Source organism: Sus scrofa, chromosome 15, assembly GCF_054392235.1.
Source record: "Sus scrofa isolate SSC_HxYL_T2T_F1_AM1 chromosome 15, Sscrofa_HxYL_maternal_Yorkshire_Landrace_v2.0, whole genome shotgun sequence".
NCBI classification, from domain to species: Eukaryota; Metazoa; Chordata; class Mammalia; order Artiodactyla; family Suidae; genus Sus; species Sus scrofa.
Genome location: NC_139397.1, coordinates 147,562,161 through 147,582,432, shown reverse-complemented (window position 1 = coordinate 147,582,432; position 20,272 = coordinate 147,562,161). Strand labels below are relative to the sequence as shown.

The 20,272-nt window shown below is 38.0% G+C and overlaps 2 protein-coding genes across 29 annotated transcripts in view; one reads left to right on the top strand and one right to left on the bottom strand.

Annotated features, from left to right (window-relative positions):
• GIGYF2 (GRB10 interacting GYF protein 2) overlaps nucleotides 1-20,272 on the bottom strand; it is a 132,693-nt gene that overhangs the window by 63,580 nt on the left and 48,841 nt on the right. For 16 of the 28 annotated variants that reach the window (XM_085000699.1, XM_085000704.1, XM_021075627.2 and 13 more), the window contains 3 exons: nucleotides 19,121-19,232; nucleotides 12,929-13,040; nucleotides 12,084-12,124 (listed from right to left, as the gene is read on the bottom strand). In XM_085000699.1, coding sequence (XP_084856825.1) covers nucleotides 12,084-12,124; nucleotides 12,929-13,040; nucleotides 19,121-19,232 — 265 coding nt within the window. The remainder of the gene's footprint in view (nucleotides 1-12,083; nucleotides 12,125-12,928; nucleotides 13,041-19,120; nucleotides 19,233-20,272) is intronic. The other 12 variants (XM_085000713.1, XM_085000715.1, XM_085000716.1 and 9 more) reach the window with 2 other exon arrangements.
• Nucleotides 349-8,297, top strand: KCNJ13 (potassium inwardly rectifying channel subfamily J member 13). The gene is made up of 3 exons (XM_001926506.7): nucleotides 349-469; nucleotides 5,320-5,795; nucleotides 7,536-8,297. Exons 2-3 carry the CDS (start codon nucleotides 5,336-5,338, stop codon nucleotides 8,156-8,158), a joined length of 1,083 nt encoding a protein of 360 aa, XP_001926541.1. The 5' UTR covers nucleotides 349-469; nucleotides 5,320-5,335; the 3' UTR covers nucleotides 8,159-8,297.

The following is a 20,272-nucleotide window of genomic DNA, read 5'->3' as shown; positions in this document are numbered from 1 at the left end:
ACACTTCAACATGCTACATAAGGAAAGACGGCTGAAAGGAAATCTTGCAGGGAATTTTATCCCTTTGAACTTTAAAATAAACTCTTAAGTAAGATTATGCAAACTTACTAAAGACCGGTTCCGATTAGAGGGAAAAAATGCACCCCTTCTCCAAGTCAGTTCTGGAGGCTTTCTCCAGAGCTGTTAAGATTTGTGTTGGGTAAAGAAAGACCTCCTAACAAACCGGCATTCTTTTCCACATGATCAGAGCTAATTGGCCCCCCTGCAGACTAAGTGACCAATCACATCAGCTTCAGCTGAAACCAACCCCCACGACATTATAAACAGAGGAATGTGAACTGTAAACCCAGTCCAAGAAGAGAACCTACAAACTGGACGTGAAAATTAAAATTACCTCATCAAAAAGACAGACTCCGAAGGTTTCCTTAAGACCTGCTTGTGTATATAAGCTGACCCAGAAGAAGCACTGGTGAGTACATGAAATAATATTCAATCTATTTCTTTCCTTAGGGGGAACAGAAAAAAAAAAAAAAAAAAAAAAAGACTGACAGATAGGGACTGAGCTAGATATTGTGAACAGAGTTTTAAAACAAAGTCATTACCTACAGGGTCATACATTAAGATTCTTTACTCTTTTTCTTTAAATTTTAGAAACAGAAGAGTCCTTTTGGAAATTTTCTTCCTGTTTTACTAAATATATACTAATTCTCCATTATAATATAGAAATGAAAAGAAAAAGTCCCCAGGAAAAAATTCAATGGCTTTTTAAAAAAATGTACCTTTTTCTTTTGAAAAGGATTTAAACAAACCCAAAGTGAGCATAAAAAAAAAAAAATCCTTTTTATTTTTTCAATCCATAAGAAAGTGATGAGTGTCCTAATTTCTTTTTAAGCATGAAACTACTACTGAAATTAGATGCTTCTACAAATAAGAAATTAAGAGATAAAAGAATCTCTGAGCTTATATAATAGAATCAGAACTCAGACTGTTTGGCCTAATTATGGAGGGCAAGAGAGATGCTTATGACTCTTACAGTCTATTGTTTACCCCAGAAATGAACAAATACACAGTAATACTGTAATCATCTCACATCTACAGTCACTGCTCATGTCTTAACTGTTTAACACAACTACACTACTACTTACGACATGACAATAAAAGACAGAAAGGGCTACAACCTAATGATTAGAACCAATCCGTTACTTTGACCACCAAAGAAGCAGCCCAAACTATCATTTTTATAAAGCACTGTTTTTTTCCAATGATTTATAAATAGGCAAATATCTTATAGCCCACACAAAGAGATACAAGCAAACCATCCCAAGGTTTGACTCTACTTCTTATTAAGATCAGTTTATGAGAATCATATAAATGCAGGCTAAGACAAATATGTTCTAAAAGCACTTATAAGGGTATGAAAATTACCTGGAAATATAATAAACATACCATCTGTCCAGATACTTTTTAATTTGATGGAAAGAAAACCTACATCAATAATACCTACCAAGCAATAATAATTTTTTAAATACCATACAAGCAGATGTAAAATTATATAGAAAAAAGATCATGTAGGAAACCTCTGTCAGTAGGCAGAAATGGTAGTTAAGTTTACACATTTTAAAGGAACATGTTATTTAATTCCCTTTTCTTTCTTTTTCTTTTTAATATAAGGAAGCCTGGCCAAGGGCAGCAGGTGGCTTGCCCAAACTGACACAGCCATGTAACCAACAGATTCCCAGTCAGGCCGGCTAGATTCCCCATCCTGTCTTCCTCATGTTAAAACCACACCGACTACATGAGTCCAAAGAATGGAGTTCCTCAGGGCAATCTGTTAAGTGGGAATCAAAAATTCACTTCTCTCAATTACTTCACTTTCTAACACATTTTGACAAGATCTAGCAAGGTTTTATATGTAAAATGGATACTGCTTCACAGCTTTGACATAGTCTTTTGACTGTCCCGTTCATAGGTCTTTTCTGTGTATTTAGTTGCAAGAAATAATAAACTGTAAAAGGCTAGAGCAAGAGTGCTACAAAAGCTGTAGATAAGAAGTAACAATCCTAAAAAGGCCCAAATGGGAATAATTAATTTTGTTAGCTATAGTATTTATACAAAGGCTATCTCCCCAGTAATGAATTTTAGAACTTAATAGGTTGAAAATCAAGAGGAATCATGAACTACCCCTCCACCAAATTAATTGTGACAAAATAAGCAATCAGTGGTTCCATAGGTAGAACAGCACTAGTATATAGGTCCACGAGCATTTTTACATGGACAGGAAGCAGGAAACAATAAAGGTCAAAGCCATGGATACTGCAAAACCACATAGCAGTTCACAAACTCAATGAAGGTAGCCAACTTCCCTTTATTGCTATATCCTTCTTCAAGTTCAAAAGACCTTTTCTGGAGTTTCCGTCATGGCTCAACAGAAACAAATCTGACTAGTATCCATGAGGACGCAGGTTCAATCCCTGGCCTCACTCAGTGGGCTAAGGATCTGGCATTGCCGTGAGCTGTGGTGTGGATTACAGACACAGCTCTGATCTGGTGTTGCTGTGACTGCAGCGTAGGCTGGAGGCTAAAGCTCCAATTCAATCCCTAGCCTGGGAACCTCCACAGGCCACAAGTGTGGCCCTAAAAAAAAAAAAAAAAAAAAAAAAAAAAGCCTTTTCTTTCATAAGTGATGATAAGAGCATTGTATTTTTAAAAGTATTTTTTCACCTGGCAAAATACAAACTTGGCAATGCTTCATAAAAACTCTCTTCTCCACACTTTGTTTCAACTCTACCGGCCTGCAGAATCCAAGACCAGACGATGTTATAATTCTGACTGCACTAACCTTCAACTCTTGCAAGATGTCTCTTCCTTAACTGAAAATGTATTTCTTGCCTACAAATCATAGGTCTTAACCTAAAAGCATTTCTGAAGAATACTCTGTAGAGGCTCTTGAAGAAAACTAATCAAATTGCGTTATTCATAAAGGCTAACCAGAGTCAAAATACCTATCTTGGAGGCAATATAGCACTGCCTCTAGACTACGGACCCAGCAGGAATACATCACCACTTATTACTACTTTTGTGATCTTAGGAAACTCACTCTGCCTCAGTTTCATTACCTATAAAAGGTACCATTTTTAATAAATAGTACTTACTACTGTGAAAGCAACTAACACTAACCAAGAAGTCTGTGTGTCAAGCACTGCTGCTGGCTTTACATAAGTCCATACATGAGAAGTGCTTGGTGTGATTCCTGGCACAGAGTAAACTATACATATTAGCTAATATTATTAATTGTTGACATAAAAATCATGTATAAAGCTAAGGATGATTTAAAATGGATACTTGAGACATTTATGAGGATCAGAAGAGCATCCACTAAGGGTGCTAAAAATCTGGCTGTCAAAAGACTATTTTGTTAATGCATTACCAATCATCTTGGGAAAAACTTTTATCTCACCAAACTCTCTTAAAACAAGACAAAAAGACCCAACTGTTTAAGTTAGGCAGACTTGGAAAACAATCCAAACAATCCCAGGCCCCCATCTCCCTTGTGTAAATTTCTTTTATCTGCCAGATCCTCAGGGCTCTCACCTGAAAAGTAGAATAATAATGTCTATCTTACTGAGATACCAAAGTATTAGAGACAATGCAGTATGAAACACCTAGCACAGTGCCTATGGATATTTTGCTGTTGTTATTATAACTTTCAAAGGGGCAGACAAAGATGGGGTCTTCTAAAACATCAAAAAGCCTAGCAAAATAAGTCATTAAATAGCTGTGTCGAGAAAAACAAAAAACAAAAATACCAAATGACAATGATAGACTGTTGGGATAATAAATTATAACACACTAATGACCTAAGATTTTTTTTAATTTATCATATGAGGCTGAAATGGTCACCTAATCTAAATAAACTAAACGATCATGCCAATGGTCCAGCAGTAACTCGAATCCGAAGAAAATACACGAGAATGTCTCTAATGTCACCAATAAATGTTAAATTAGCCTTAGGACAAAAGCGAAAGAATAATCCCAGCTGGCGAAGGTCCAATTCCAACAACACAGGAAAGCAGCCTCCCAAGCCTCAAAGTCCCCAGAAAGAGGAGGATCCAGCAAACTCAAGCAACAGCCGAGCTCCATATGCCTCTAGTTCCCTTCTTAAGCATCACTGTCATTCAAAAGATGGGAAGAGAATATGCAACATTTCCAAGGGCATCTGCTTCTGAAGGAAGAAGCAACAAAAAGAGTCAACCATAAACTCCTAGTATTGGACTATGGCAAAGAAGAAAGTAGCACTTAATGTATTTCCCATTCTGTTCCTGGTTGTTTCTGCATAGATCTTTGATATCTATGGTATGCAATGACAGTCACATGCAAAGCACACATCAGATTTCTACTCACCACAAAGAGAAAAGCATACACAGATGAAAACTGCTTACAGCTGAAAACTAATTTTACTAATTATGCTTTTAAAATGCCATTTGATGTCTAAATGGTTATTTTAGCTCATTAAACTCAAAGCTTTTTCTTCTGGTTCATTTACTCTCAAAATTAATATTACCTAGGAATCTCTACCTGGAATTTCTTATTTTGCCAAGAAAATAATTTTCTCTCCACCCCACAATCTAATCAGAATCTAGAAGTATTCAAAAGGTCGGTAGTCCATCAGCCATAAAGGAAAAGACTCCACAAAATAACAAAAACAAAGCAAACCTAATCCTAAAACTTTCAATAGGCTAATTATAAAGTATCCAAGAGAACTATGGATCTCTAAAAGTTTTTCCTTATCCAAAGTTTGACTTCAAAACATTTTCAGACAGTTTTACACTACACTGCTAAATGATGTCTATTTATTTATACAGAGGAACATGTATTTAACTTTCCTTTTAATTATAAGTTATAATTATCAATTATTTACAGCTAATAATTAAGTTGTTATTTATACATAATGTTCAGTCAAAGTGATACACACCTGAAACCTGGATTTGTGCAGGAAAGGTAACAGAAGTGTCAAAGGAGACATGAATCGAAATCCCAACCCTTGGGGATTTGCTAATATGCTGAACAATATTTTAACAGTCATTAAAGGAAACAATAAAAGACACTCCAAAGCAATCTATGATTAGCTATCACAAGAATGACTTGGTCAGTAAATGCTCCTTTATGTAAAGAGAAAAGAGAAAGAGCGATCAGACTGGGAAAGCCTGCCCAGCGGTCGGGGAAGCATTCCAAAGAAATTACAAAGCAAATAACGTCCCAGAATCTATTAATACTAACTGTAAAGCAGTAAAGAGTTTACTAATTTACTTTTGATTTCAGAGAATTACAGCCTGAGATGGACGGCAGTAATTGCAAAGTTATTGCTCCTCTCCTAACTCGGAGATACCGGAGGATAGTCACCAAGGATGGCCACAGCACACTTCAAATGGACGGCGCTCAAAGAGGTCTTGCGTATCTTCGAGACGCGTGGGGAATCCTCATGGACATGCGCTGGCGCTGGATGATGCTGGTTTTCTCTGCTTCTTTTGTTGTCCACTGGCTTGTCTTTGCAGTGCTCTGGTATATTCTGGCTGAGATGAATGGTGATCTGGAACTAGATCATGATGCCCCACCTGGAAACCACACTATCTGTGTCAAGTACATCACCAGTTTCACAGCTGCCTTCTCCTTCTCCCTGGAGACACAACTTACAATTGGTTATGGTACCATGTTCCCCAGTGGTGACTGTCCAAGTGCAATCGCCCTACTTGCCATACAAATGCTCCTAGGCCTCATGCTAGAGGCTTTTATCACAGGTAATTGTTTTTGTTCTTTAAAAAAATGTATGAATGTTTTGGGAAGGGTAGAGTCAGCTATAAGCAATTGTACTGCAGATGTATTTGTATTATCGGCAGGTAATTGCCTGAGATGGAGAAGACTCTAGGGTCAAACGACAGGAAAAATTTTAAGAAACCTGACTCTATACTTAAGTTTTATCTATTGAAACTTAAGAAAAAAGGGATCATAATGCTACCAGCCAAAAAAATATTAACAGAAAGTCTAAAAGGAGTTTTTCAGAGAAAGCTAAATATTTTAAGTGAATAAGTATGTTTAATGCATATTTTGATAGTCATTTTACCTAACAGAGGAATTTGATTTTTTTTTAACCTTTACTGTGCTAGAATTTTCTCCTCTGAGTTCATCTTCTCAACATTTACTCAATATCTGGTGGGCCCAGAGCACCATAGTCAGCACTGTACGTTAGAGATCAAGGACACACAACCTTAGCAAAGTACACTGGAAACTGGGCCCACAAAAACTGTAAAAGTTTGCTTATAAAGCTGGCAGCTAAGAGTCTTTCCTTAAGAAGGGCTAGTGATACATACAATTAAAAAATTTAAAAAAGAGAAGAAAATCTTGTTTTAACCCACTACCCAGTAATAATCTGAGAAAGTAGGCAATGGGCCATACTAACCATGACTTGGAATAAAGTCCCAATGTGCTACCAACTGGCTTTATAACCTGGAGCAAATCCCTTATCTTCACAAGAAGAGTTCTTACACTGGTTAGTCAGTCAACAAAACACAGGGGATATGCTAACTTAGGAAAAACCTGCATATTTTTTATACTAACCTCAAATTGAAATTTGGCATATCCTCTGATTATATAAACATATGCAATAAAAAAAACAACAGCATCAGCTATACCTGTGTAAGTCTGGTACAAACAGAAATCACAAATAGCTTCATATCACACTACAATACTTCCAAATCGTAGTACTAAACCTGCTACTATATTTTACTAATGCATTAAAAAAGCACATATAGTATACAATTTTTTTAACGCTCAACTAGACTTCAATACATTTGGTTTCCTTTTTACGTATTTTGTTTTTATGCATTTAAAACATAATTCTGATAAGCGGTCCACAGACCTCACCAGCCTACCAACTACCTCTGTGGCATAAAAGGAGTTAAGAAACCCAATCTATAGTTGTGAGGGCACAAGGAGGATGCACCTGAAGGGTTCACTGAAATCACCTTACAGGCAGATCCTTCTTTAAAAAAAAAAAAAGGTTTGTATAAATTTCCAAGTTAAAACTTCTTCAATGTATCACTCGTTCTACTGGCCCCTCCCTATCACAAATCATTCTACTCTGAATCCAATCTACTCTCTATTTCAGCTTGAAGTCATCTGGTTGGTTGCAACTAAATTGCATTTATTTTGTTACTTTTTTTTTAAAGAAGGAGCAAAAATAGAGGAAATGACCACTCTTGGACTTCATAACAAAGTAAAGTTTTACATTTCTATGTAACAAAATGAATTCTGCTTATCCATTTTGAAATCAGTTTTAAAATTTTGAAAAATGTTTCAGGCAAATGAGAAATTAACAGTGAGTTCAATTCCTGACTCATTCAGAAGGCGTGGCACAAGAAATTACAACCATTTGCTAGATTTTTCTCATTCAGAAAAGATACTGATATTTTAAAAAAGAAGAAACGGTATTGATATTTAGAGTGTTCATTCTAAAAACAATTCAATGGTTTCTAATTTAGGTGCCTTTGTGGCGAAGATTGCCCGGCCAAAAAATCGAGCTTTCTCAATTCGCTTTACTGACTTAGCAGTAGTAGCTCATATAGATGGCAAACCTAATCTTATTTTCCAAGTGGCCAACACTCGACCTAGCCCTCTAACCAGTGTCCGGGTCTCAGCTGTCCTCTATCAGGAAAGAGAAAACGGCGAACTCTACCAGACCAGTGTGGACTTCCACCTAGATGGCATCAGTTCTGAGGAATGTCCATTCTTTATCTTTCCACTAACCTACTATCACTCCATTACACCATCGAGTCCTCTGGCTACTCTGCTCCAGCAGGAAAATCCTCCCCACTTTGAATTAGTTGTGTTCCTTTCTGCAATGCAGGAAGGCACTGGAGAGATATGCCAAAGGAGGACATCCTACCTACCCTCTGAGATCATGTTACATCACTGTTTTGCATCTCTGTTGACCCGAGGTTCCAAAGGTGAATATCAAATCAAGATGGATAATTTTGACAAGACCATTCCTGAACTTCCAACTCCTCTGGTCTCTAAGACCCCAAACAGGACTGACCTGGACATCCATATCAATGGACAAAGCATTGACAATTTTCAGATCTCTGAAACAGGACTGACAGAGTAAGAAGTACTCATAGTACCCTATTTTTTAATGTATTAAACATAATCAGCCAGTTATGCAGCTACTTTTCCTTCAACATAGCTCCTTTTCTTTTTTCAATGCTGACTACATCTCTCTGATGACACCACAGTGATCAAGCCTCCACCCATTAAAAAAAAAAAAAAAAAAGTGGCTGAACTAACAATACATATTGTGGAAATACAACATTCTACAAAGTTTGTATCCGTTGTTAACTGCTGATACCAATGCATCTGGACATAACAGATATTTACAACAACAGAAATGTTATTGGTAAGTTTATGTGGATGAGGCATGATATCAGTAATGAAAGTAAAATGGACAGTGAGGGTTAACACAGCTGAACTGTAAGAAAATTAGCCATAAATTTCTCATTTTTATCTGCAAGTTGAAGTTTCAAACCTAGCTCCCTGGGTGGAATGATGATTTCACAATATTTAGTGAACATCCTTTTAAAACTGTTATGTTTTCAAGACAACAAAGATCATTCCTTTGGTTCTTTATAAAACAAAACTAGGGCATTACTCCTTTAATTTTTTAACAGCTAACAACAAAAATTCACAAGAAAACAGCAAAGAATAGATTTATACATAACTCTAAAAGCATTTGTGCATGACACCCAAACCATGCACATGTTCAAATATTTGTGGCAGAAAGTGATCAGAGCAAGTAGGATAAGCCCCAGCATGATGGAAACTGTAGGGGAGTATTTGGGGCAAGGAGATGCAATATTATATCTACTTTAAAGTTATACTGCATAACAACCAAACAGTGATTTAAAAATTATAACCAACTATTCATATGAATGACATCTGACCTACATTCTCTTTCTATTTATGATCCATTCAATGGTATAAAAAACCATAAAAGCTCTAAATAATTCATAAATGCAAATATATTTAAGTTTTTGTAGTTATAAAGGCTTAGATATAATGCAACTAGGGAAAAAAAACTCCAATAGAAAAAGCAAAAAATAATTAGGCAACAAAGTATTTTCAAACCCAAATTCCTGCTTCCAACTTCAAATAGTTTTTACTATAAACACAAAATGAGTGTTTATTCACCAGTAGGAGGCTGGACTAGATGAACTCTATTATTTCTTTCCAAATCTAATACTCCATGAAAATTATGCTTTCTCTGCTTTTTTATTTTACGTATACTAACATGAACCCTCTCCCTTCTCAGCGCCAGTTTAAGATTACTCTTTGTAGTTCTCATTTCAGTAAAAAAAAATCAAACTCTCCCCAAACAAAAAAGAACCAAAAAAGTCACCCTATCAGTTTTTAAATGGATGTGTCGCTGGTCTTTTCTGAAATTTCCCTTGCCCACGTTTACATGGGAAAAGTAAGATTAACTCTCTCACGGTGGTCACCCATGCAAGAATCATGTCTTGACATAAATACTAGCTCGTAAAGGCAAGCAGTTGTGAGGCGCAGGGGGCAGCAGCAAGTCACATATCTCTACTCTTTGACCAAAAGGAAAAGAAAATAAAGAAGAACTCTGGAGTGGTCTAAGACTGATAATAGCAAAGTACATCAAGCACAGAGAAACATATTACTGTGAACTTTTGCTGTTTGAAAATCTTAGGCATTCTTAAGTACTAGTTAGACCAACTGTTTTTTTTCCAACCCAAGACTTGTAACACATATAGACAGCAGGAATTCTTATTTCTATAATAAAGTAACAAGATTCACCTAACTTGTGAAAATAAAGTAGTACTGAAGATTTATATCGTATGCTTTTTCCTAAGAGCTCTGTATCACTTACATAGGTCACAATTCCAAGTCTAGCGAAGTTGTCCTAACGATACCACACGGACGTGAGCAAGACCTGTCTAGATCTAAGTCTCTCTACCGACGCAGTATGTTCTCCACTCAAGTCAGACAAGTCTCTTCATCTACATTTATGCATAAACTTGGGATCTGAAAATGAGATATGACTTCTCCTACATACACACATCCCCCCAAAAAACTGTTGCTATCCCAATGCTCTTTACTAGATAACTGAAAAATGCAATCAAAATCTTTGTCTAGGGGTTTTAAAGCTTCTGAAAGAACTATCCATGATTGTTTCACTTCAAAGAATCACATCTTCCATGAAAAGGATTACACAAAGAACCCCTTTCAGGAGAATGGAGTACACTCTGAAAGAGGGGAGAATTTACTGGGAGGAGAGAATGGCAGCTCTAACTCCGGGCTGTACTTGGGAACTTAGCGATGGCATCTTGCATATGACATCAGAAAGCCCATGTTAGAACTAACTTAAAAAGTGCTTCAGGAAACCAAGACAGATAGCACGACGGTTCCAACTGGAGATGAGTAGATACTAAAAATCACATGCTCTAGTTTTATATATGCACAAACCCATATCAAAAACTGCCAGCAGCAGCCTGATAACCAAAAATTGCTGTCTCCTTCAAAGTATTTCACACCAAAATGCACCAAGCTGAACCTTTTGGGAGTTCCTGTCGTGGCTCAGTGGTTAACGAATCCAACTAGGAAACATGAGGGTGAGGGTTCAATCCCTGGCCTCGCTCAGTGGGTTAAGGATCCAGCATTGCCAGGAGCTGCGGTGTAGGTCGCAGACACAGCTCGTATCTGGCATTACTGTGGCTCTGGCGTAGGCCAGAGGCTACAGCTCCAATTCGACCTCTAGCCTGGCTGGGAACCTCCATATGCCGTGGGAGTGGCCCTAGTAAAAGACAAAAGGACAAAAAAAAAAGAAAAAAAGCACCAAGCTGAACCTTTCAATATCATGTGGATCTTTTTTTTTCAAATGATCTTTTCATTTCATTCTCACAGAATCATACTGTAAGATGATCACCAAAACTTATCTCACCCTGTGGAGAAATCAATTCCTATTGAATAGAGTTATAATTTGAATATCACCAGCATTTTTCCTCCTCCACACTCTCCCATGGTATTCACAGGGGTTATGCACGATTCTTACCCATGTCTCTAATTCCACCCATTTCTCTACACATAAGAATCACTGATACTTTTAAAAAGAATAAGTCATGCTAGAAACTTCAATACTCAAATTACTGTAATTTGATGTCATAAGCCATCTCACAATTGATCAATATGACAGTGTGTCCCAACACACTAGTTAAGTACTACTGTTTGGGGAAAGAATAAGACAAAACATAAAAGAAATTTTTTTTAATCTACAATTATTTTCAACAAAACTGGATTACTTATAAAAGGTAAGCTCAGAATCATTAGCACAGTTAATTTAATAACCTGAAATGAACATCTTCTCAAAAAGCATTTGGTAAAAACCACTACAATACATTTTTATAAATCTATGTGGAAATTGCCCTAAAAAAGAAAGTAAGATTATACATCAAAAAGACCACACAGGGATCCCATCATGACTCAAGCTGTAAAGAACCCAGCTAGTATCCATGAGGACATGGGTTTGATCCCTGGCCTCGCTCAGTGGATTAAGGATCCGGCGTTGCCGTGAGCTGTGGTATAGGTCACAGACACAGCTTGGATCCTGCGTTGCTGTGGCTGTTGTGTAGGTTGGCAGCTACAGCTCCAATTCAGCCCCTAGCCTGGAACTTTCATATGCCGCAAGTGTGGCCCTAAAAAGCCAAAAAAAAAAAAAGCATATATATATATATATATATATATATATATATATATATGTCTTGCAGAGAACACAGAGGCCTACAAAGTCAAATCAAGTAAATTCTAATGGTTGTATTCATCATCCCTGGTTTCACACAATAAAGCCCTCAAATAACCATGGAATTCTAAATGTGAGCAATGCTACAACCCCATCTACTGGAGAGATGCAGGAAATTGAGTCAATTTTTAATAAAGGTATTGTCTGTGAGCCTCTGTAAGAACAAATACCATGGAAGTACAGATAAAAAATACTTCAAACAGTTGAAAAGCCTTACCTACATCTTTTCGTCCTGGTTTTTCAAAACGTCTGTCACCCCTAAAAAGGTAAAATAAGTTTCAAACAAGACTTGAGAGTAATACAGATTTCTCATCCATGACACCCATTTTCCTATCTTTCTTTAATAGGACTTCTTTTTCAAATTATAAAACAAATACATGGTTATTGCCTAACGTCTGGAAAATACAAAAAAAAGTGCAAAGGTGAAAAAATATCCACCGTCTCACTTACAAAAGCTAGCTTCTAAAGACCTAGGACTTTTAATTATTTTTAATTTATTTTTAATTATTTTTTAGATTAGATACATGTTTTATTGTAGGTATACACTGTACACAGCCTTGTACAGTGCTTTTAGAATGTGATTTTACACATCATTAAAGATTTTCAAAATCACCCTAACCTTAATGGTTATACAGTATACCTTTTTCTGGACAGGCCATTACATAAGAAACCACACTGATGTTAAGCTGTTTCATTATTTTACATATTTTTATAGTGGAATCTTTGCATATACAGACCTGCCTTTGCTCATAACAAGCAACACAGAGAAGATGCTTTAACAGCAACAATCAATAAAAGGAAAATACCTCCCACTGAGTGCTAATCAAATAGCAAATCTAATTAACTATTAAATATCCATCCTGGCACTAAAATATTAACCTATTTACCTAGAATCCTTCTTCCTTTAAATAAAGATCATTTAAACATTTCTAACATAATTGATATTCAATAATTAACAGCATTTTTTAAATGCAATCTTGTACCTGTACAAAGAGTCTTCTCCTCTGCAGAAAGCAGAAAAGAAGTACGCTTTTTATACCAAGATGTGGATCCTGCAGTTACCTTTCCTCCCAGCTCTGCGACCTATGCATTTCCCTGCCACCTCCTCGACCAAACACACCCTCTACTTCATCAAAGCTTCTTTGGTAGAAACCACATTCACCTCTGCCTCTACCTGAAAATAAGAAAACAGAAAAAATGACAGGTGTCAGAATTTGGCAAAGTTCAACACCAAGGACTGATCTCTGAACTTCTGTCTACACACAAAGTAGGATGTCTACATTTAAATCCTTATCCAGACCCGGTGGATCGGGGAGACCGATGGTGGCACCAAAGTAGCTAGACCACAGCAAGATGAAAAATTTAAGTTAGAAAACTGTGTAAGAGTCCCAGTTCCTGTTCTTAACAAGAAATAGTGTGAAGGAGTTCTCACTGTGGTGCAGTGGGTTAAGAATCCAACCTCAGCGGCTCGGGTCACTGCAGGGGCATGGTTCGATCCCTGGCCTGTTGCAGTGCGTTAAAGGATACAGCGTTGCTGCAGCTGTGACACAGAGTGCAGCTGTGGGTTACATTCAATCCATAGCACCAGAACTTCCATATTCTGAGAGTGCAGCCATAAGAAAAAAAAAAAAAAAAAAAAGAAATAGTATCAATACTAAACTCCTTAAAAATTTCAATGGTGAAATTCTAAGATCAATAAACCATCACTATCTATCAAACCTTTTACTGAATTTTCAACAAAAATAGAAGATAATAAAAAAAAAATAGAAGATATACAGAGTCTGAGAAGAGATAAAGAACAAAAGCCAAGAACAAATGTTTAATTTTTCTAACTCTAGAGAAAAGTGGGTTTTTTTGTTTGGTTGGTTTTTTTTTTTTTTTTTTTTTTTTTTTTTTGTCTTTTTAGGGCCTCACTCATAGCATATGGAAGTTCCCAGGCCAGGGGTCAAATTGGAGCTACAGCTGCCAGCCTACACCACAGCAAGAGCAATGTGGGATCCAAGCCACATACATCTGCAACCTACACCACAGCTCACAGAAACGCTGGATCCTTAACCCACTGAGTAAGGCCAGAGATAGAACCTGTGTCCTCATGGATACTAGTCAGATTCATTTCTGCTGAGCCATGATGGGAACTCCAAAAAGATAATTTAATAGGATAAACTCTAACCTACCAATTTTATGAACTAACTCCTTAAAAGGATATTCTACAGCAACCAAAGGCATTCTTTCCCACGTGCTCAAATCTGAAAGAAAAATATCAAGCAGCACTAAATTCAAACCACTGGTCTGGTAAGAACGTGTGGATGTAGGATTTAGAAGCTCCAGTGGTTCAAGGGTAAACTGGCCATTAACGAAGGCAATTTGTTGGTTACAACTATCAAAATCTGACTCCACAATTCTAACTAGAACTTAACCTAACAGAAATACTCACACAAATATGCAAATACATATACATATGAAGATGTTGCAATTTAAAAAAAGTAAAATAAAGCACTGGCTAGATAAATTCTGATAAAATGATTCAGCAGAACACTAGGAAGTTACAGAAGATAAAGTACTGGCATTAAATCTACATTATTCCATTGAGTGATGAAAGTATGCCAAAGAACAATAAATTAAAAAAAAAAAGATTCCGTGCATATAATGACATGGCTGCAGAGTTAGGATAAGTAAGGATATAAATGCCGCGCCTGGGGGCAGAAGGCAGTGTGCACTTTCAGCTTTACACTTTCCGTCTAGCGTGAGGATTTCCCAACAATGCACACCATTTGTATCCAATGCACAGGTTAGAAAACCTTCTGGGAGGGGGGTGGGGGGAGACCAGGGGTGTATTTACGCTTAGAAGTTTAGCCATTACCCCTAGACCGACTTCTCCAACAGCATAAAACCACCCAAAGACAAATGATAATGAATCTTGAATAAGAGCATGAACACATTCCAAAGCTAAATGTAACTGAATTAAATAATTACTTCAAATATCCATGCAGTATTTCTACTTCTTAGTTATAATTTATCAAGAATTGACTTAGAATACAAATGTACTTCTGACCTTATTATGAAATACAAAAATAATGGACAGAATTTTATTTTATCTGAGGAACAATGTGTACTCTCTTAACTAGTCCAAGTATCAATTTCTTCACCTGTGAAATGCAAGTGAGGACTAGGGTTGAAATGTAATAAAGTTACCTTCCAGTTGAATCAACTTAAAGTCAATTCCCAGTTTCCATACCTCTAGCAGTAGGAAATACACACATTTTATTTAAGATCCTAACACCGTGTTAATACAAACTATTGTATAACACTGGAATGAATCCCCTACAATGACGGTTTTTAGGGTAAAAGAAAAAAGTTCCCTGTCTTTTTAGAGAACAATGTTCTCAAGAAAACCATTAAGTACACGGCACCTTGAAAAAGTGTTCTATCTGGAAACATATGAATATGAGAATAGCCTTCAAGCTGCCGGAAAAATAAGCAATCCACGAACAAAGCATTTTCTGCCAGTTACTTCGAGCATTGCACTGGTCCTCCTTATGAGTCTAAAGCCTTATAAATGGGCACAAAAAAAGAATCAGATTCTACAGCTTTCCAGCCTATAAAACGTAAAGAACAATCTTCAAAGCACAAGGCCCATAATCATCCATAAATGTCACTCCCATATAAGGAGGAGCAAGTAAACACAACATAGTGAATCTTTCATAAAGCTAAACTTAAAAGACTATGCTATTAGACTTGTGGTTACCCAAGAGGAGGGGATGTGGCAGGGGGTGGGTTGGGAGTTTGGGATTAGCAGATGAAAACTATTACACATACAATGGATGAAAAACAACGTTCTACTGTATAACACAGAGAACTATATTTAAGATCCTGCGATAAACCATAAGGGAAAAGAATATGAAAAAGCATACACGAAACCGATTCACTTTGCTGTACACCAGAAACTGACCCAACATTATAAATCAACTAAACTTCAACCTGTCGTGGCACAGCAGAAACAAATCCAACTAGGAACCATGAGGTTTCGGGTTCAATCCCTGGTCTCTCTCAGTGGGTTAAGAAGCCGGCATTGCCGAGAGCTGTGGTCTATGTCACAGACACAGCTCGGATCTGGCACTGCTGTGGCTGTGGTGTAGGCCGGCAGCTGTATGTTGCTCCAATTAGACCCCTAGCCTGGGAATCCCCATATGCCGCAGGTGCGGCCCTAAAAAGCCAAAAATAAACAAACAAAGATAAATTTTTAAAAATAATAAGTAAATAAATAAAAGACTACCCTAGGAGTTCCCACTGTGGCTCAGATGCAACAAACCCAACTAGTATCCATGAGGACACGGGTTCCATCCCTGGCCTCGCTTAGTGGGCTAAGGATCCAGCGTTGCTATGAGCTATGGTGTAGGTCGCAGACGAGGCTCAGATGCTGCATTGCTGTGGCTGTGGTGTAGACCGGCAATTACAGCTCTGATTCGACCCCTAGCCTGGGAACTTCCATATGTCACGAGTGAGGCCCTAAAAAGACACACACACACACATACAAAGACTATCCTATTGTCTGAGATTTCACCTTATTCTTTGGGGGATTAAAATATACTTTCTTTATATAATGAAGAAGAGTGGCTGACAGCTATGTAGATATGGTGTATTGTTAAATGTCTCAACTAGATAAAACAGATGACAAATTTGTATTACTTCATTTGTTTATTTAAATTTTACTAGTTCTTGGGAGTTCTGTCATGGCTCAGTGGTTAACGAATCTGACTAGGAACCATGAGGTTGTAGGTTTGATCCCTGTCCTTGCTCAGTGGGTTAAGGATCTGGCGTTGCCATGAGCTGTGGTGTAGGCAGGCAGCTACAGCTCTGATTAGACCTCTAGCCTGGGAACCTCCACATGCTGTGGGTGCAGCCCTAAAATGACAAAAAGACCAAAAAAAAAAAAAAAAAAAAAAAAAAATTTACTGGTTCTTGATACTCAGAAGTCTGAAAGTCAGTCAATTTTCACATCAAAGTTTTCTCAAGTTGAAAACAGCCAACATAATCATCAAGTTAGCTCTGCTCATGGGGAAGGAAAAAAAAAGCCACACTAATCACTTTATTTAACCAACAAGTTAAAATTAAGTAATAAGTGATATAAGTAAAATTAAGTAATAAGTGAAGAAAACAATCAAAAAGAATCGCAGTTGGGACAGTGGTGTGAAGCAGTATTTTCCACCAAGTCAGTTGGTTCATTTGACTAGTTTTACATCACTCAGGCACATCAATGTTTATTAAGTCACTGCTTTCATCACAGCATCTATCTTTTACACACACCCCATATAAACTCTGAGTGTAAGAGTTCTATCCTATGTGATAAACCCTATACACCTCTAAAAAGACAGAAGGCAGGAGAAATTTAGCAGCCCTTCATTAGTTTCTTGATATGGATTTTTTTTTTTTTTTTTTTTGGTCATGCCTGCAGCATGCAAAAGTTCCTAGGCCAAGGACTGAATCTGTGCCACTGCAGTAACCAGAGCCATGGCAGTGACAACACTGGCTACTAAGCGCACTGAGCCACCAGAGAACTGGAATTTTTTTTAAGCCTATTTAGAGATTGGGTGGTATTTGCAAGACACAACACTGGTGGTCACTTGAGGCACAAAAGACAGCTGCTTGTGGGCTGCACTTCTTAATTAACACGATCTTAATAAGATCTCTCAGGATCTGCCCCTGAAAAGCACTAGAGGCAAAGCTGCCTGAGAGCAACCTCATCTCGCTGCCAGCCCAGCGCAGGAAAACACAGGAATCACCCAAGCAGCAGGCCAGGGCCATCCCCAAAACACCACCATCGCCCCGTCAAGAAGCACACATCTCAGATGAATTCTAGACCAACGGAACCTAATCACATGTGGGAACCTAAACGGCTTGTGAACCTCTGAAACACGCTCGTTTAAATCTCACCACCCAGTATCCTGCTGCGAAGGTACTTCTTATGAGTTTTATAGATGATTCCAACAGCTCCTAGGGTCAAACTACCGTTCTAGAGACAGACAAATTCAGAAGGCGCCCAAGGCGGCTGACAGTGGCTGGCCTACAAGCAGTTTCATCAGCCTCTTCATCCACAACGTGCGCGCTCCCACGTTCTGACGACTCCTCAAAGAAACCTCTTCACAGGAAGGGGACAGTTTAACACGACCTCTCTAAGCTACAGGGTGGGTGTAAATTATGCTACTCATAACGCACAAACAACTTGAAGAAAAAAGAATTCAGATACTCCACACCTGGGTGGTGCAATGTGTGGAGACAATGGCCTCTGTCTTTACAGACACGCAATTCTTCCATTTTCAAAAAACCTCTTAAGTTACAAGGTCTATTTAGACTTCTACTATGATTTAACCAACTTGGAGGTAAAATACTACAAACATCAAGATTGCCCTTAAGTATAGAAAAGCAACAAATTCCAAATAGAGAGCAGATATCAGAGAACAGGCAATATCAAAATTAGAATTATTCTTCTTTTAACAAAAATTCTTCTAAGACACAAATCCACAAAATACAAAAGCATAATCTTTTGCTGTTGTTCTACATCTTAAAAAAGCCCTAGTACCGATGAGACAGCTTTTACAAAAGCCTCTCTGGCTGGGGCCACTCCTGGCTTGTGGCCTTTTATAGAGACCCTGTGTCATACAGGCCTGAAGGAACCTGGGGGCTGCTCAAGGCACTTGAGGGAGCTCTGGATCTCTGGTGATGAGGAATAAGGAGACTGAATCTGTGCCAAAGTTAATGAGAGCACCCAGAACCATTCACACTTTGATCTCTAAACCAGAATTACCCTCCTCCTCTCCAAGTCTGGGATTGTGGAGCGACACTGACAAATGGTTCAGAAAATAAATGTTGAGGACATAATTATGCAGTTAATGCGAAAGAGCAGTTGTTTTGCTGATGGGGTTTTTTGGGGGTTCTTTTTTTTTTTTATCTTTTTTTGTCTTTTCTAGGACCGCACCCGCAGCATATGGAGGTTCCCAGGCTAGGGGTCTAATGGAAGCTGTGGCCTGGCCTACGCCACAGCTCACGGCAACGCCAGATCCTTAACCCACTGAGTGAGGCCAGGGATCGAACCTGCAGCCTCATGGTTCCTAGTCGGATTCGTTAATCACTAAGCCACGACAGGAACTCCCGAAAGAGCAGATTTTTAAAAATCAAAGTACCAAAATATTTTTAAAGTGATTTCCCTATCCTCTTTCTCCACCTCCTCCATTACACTTTTTTCACATGGAAGCTCACCTCGCCCTCTTGAAGAACTTCGACCTCTAGGAGCCCCCACCACTGTTCCTCCTCCTCCTCGTCCTGTCAATCGCAGGACAGCAGCACTATTTACAGACATGGAAAAGTTTCTCTGCCAAAAAAGAAAAGAAAGAAAAAATGGATAAAACAGATAAAAGTGCACGTTGCTCGCACCATCTCCCAACGCGTCTGTAACATGACACCCCGTTCCTACTGGCAATGGGAAACCATCACTACGTGATGCACCAAGATGCTCCACAACCTGGTTTCAGCTGAAAATTTCATATTACATTTCAGGTCAAAAAAAAAAAAAAAACAACAAACGCCTTACACTATATTACGTTCTGCGAGGAAATATTAAACAAACTCTAAACACTACATGTATCTGGAGCCAGAAAGGGCAAATCTAAATCATAATACATAGAAAATACTTAGTAAAAGAGATCTGGTTTGAAGGGCCCTTCAAATTACTGAAAGGTGGAAATGAGAGGGAGTAACAAAGTCTGAATCAAGAGTAGCATAATAATGAGAAAAACAATTATTTTGCCTCATTCTGCTCACCAACGTGAATTAGCAACTCCAACTAGTATTTAATAAAATGACAGGTATCAGGGTGAATGGGGAAAGGCAAAAGAAGAATCTACCGAAGATCAAGCCACCTTAATGGGTGGAAAGGGAATGCTTAAAAAAATAAAATCCCAATCGCTAGATCATTAGCCTGCATTTGCACCCACAGCCAATCTGGAAAGGGGTCAAGTACAACAAGAACAGTAGTGAGTGGGTCTCCTTCAAACATAAAGAGGGAAACAGGAAATCAAGCGGCCTGGGAGCCAAAAATACGTTTAGTTGATACTTCCAGATAAATGGAATACACAGAGCCTAGGAAAAGGTAAAGAAGCAATTTTAAAAATCTTGAAAAATGGCCTATAAAATATCAAAATACCAGGCATCTGAAGGAGAATTTGATGAGAGAGTTTTCTTGTTTCTTTTTTGTTTTGGCTGTAGAAGTTCTGGGGTCAGGGACTGAGCCTGTACCAAGGCAGCAACCCAAGCCACAGCAATGACAGTGCTGGATCCTTAACCCACTGAGCCACCAGGGAACTCCTATAAGAGAGTTTTAAACTCAGAAAATGTTGGAATATAGCCTTAACA

Coding starts and splice junctions, on each gene's coding strand:
- KCNJ13 (XM_001926506.7), top strand. CDS start 5,336: ATGGACGGCAGTAATTGCAAAGTTATTGCTCCTCTCCTAACTCGGAGA. Junction 5,796..7,535: donor GCTAGAGGCTTTTATCACAG/GTAATTGTTTTT, acceptor TTTCTAATTTAG/GTGCCTTTGTGGCGAAGATT.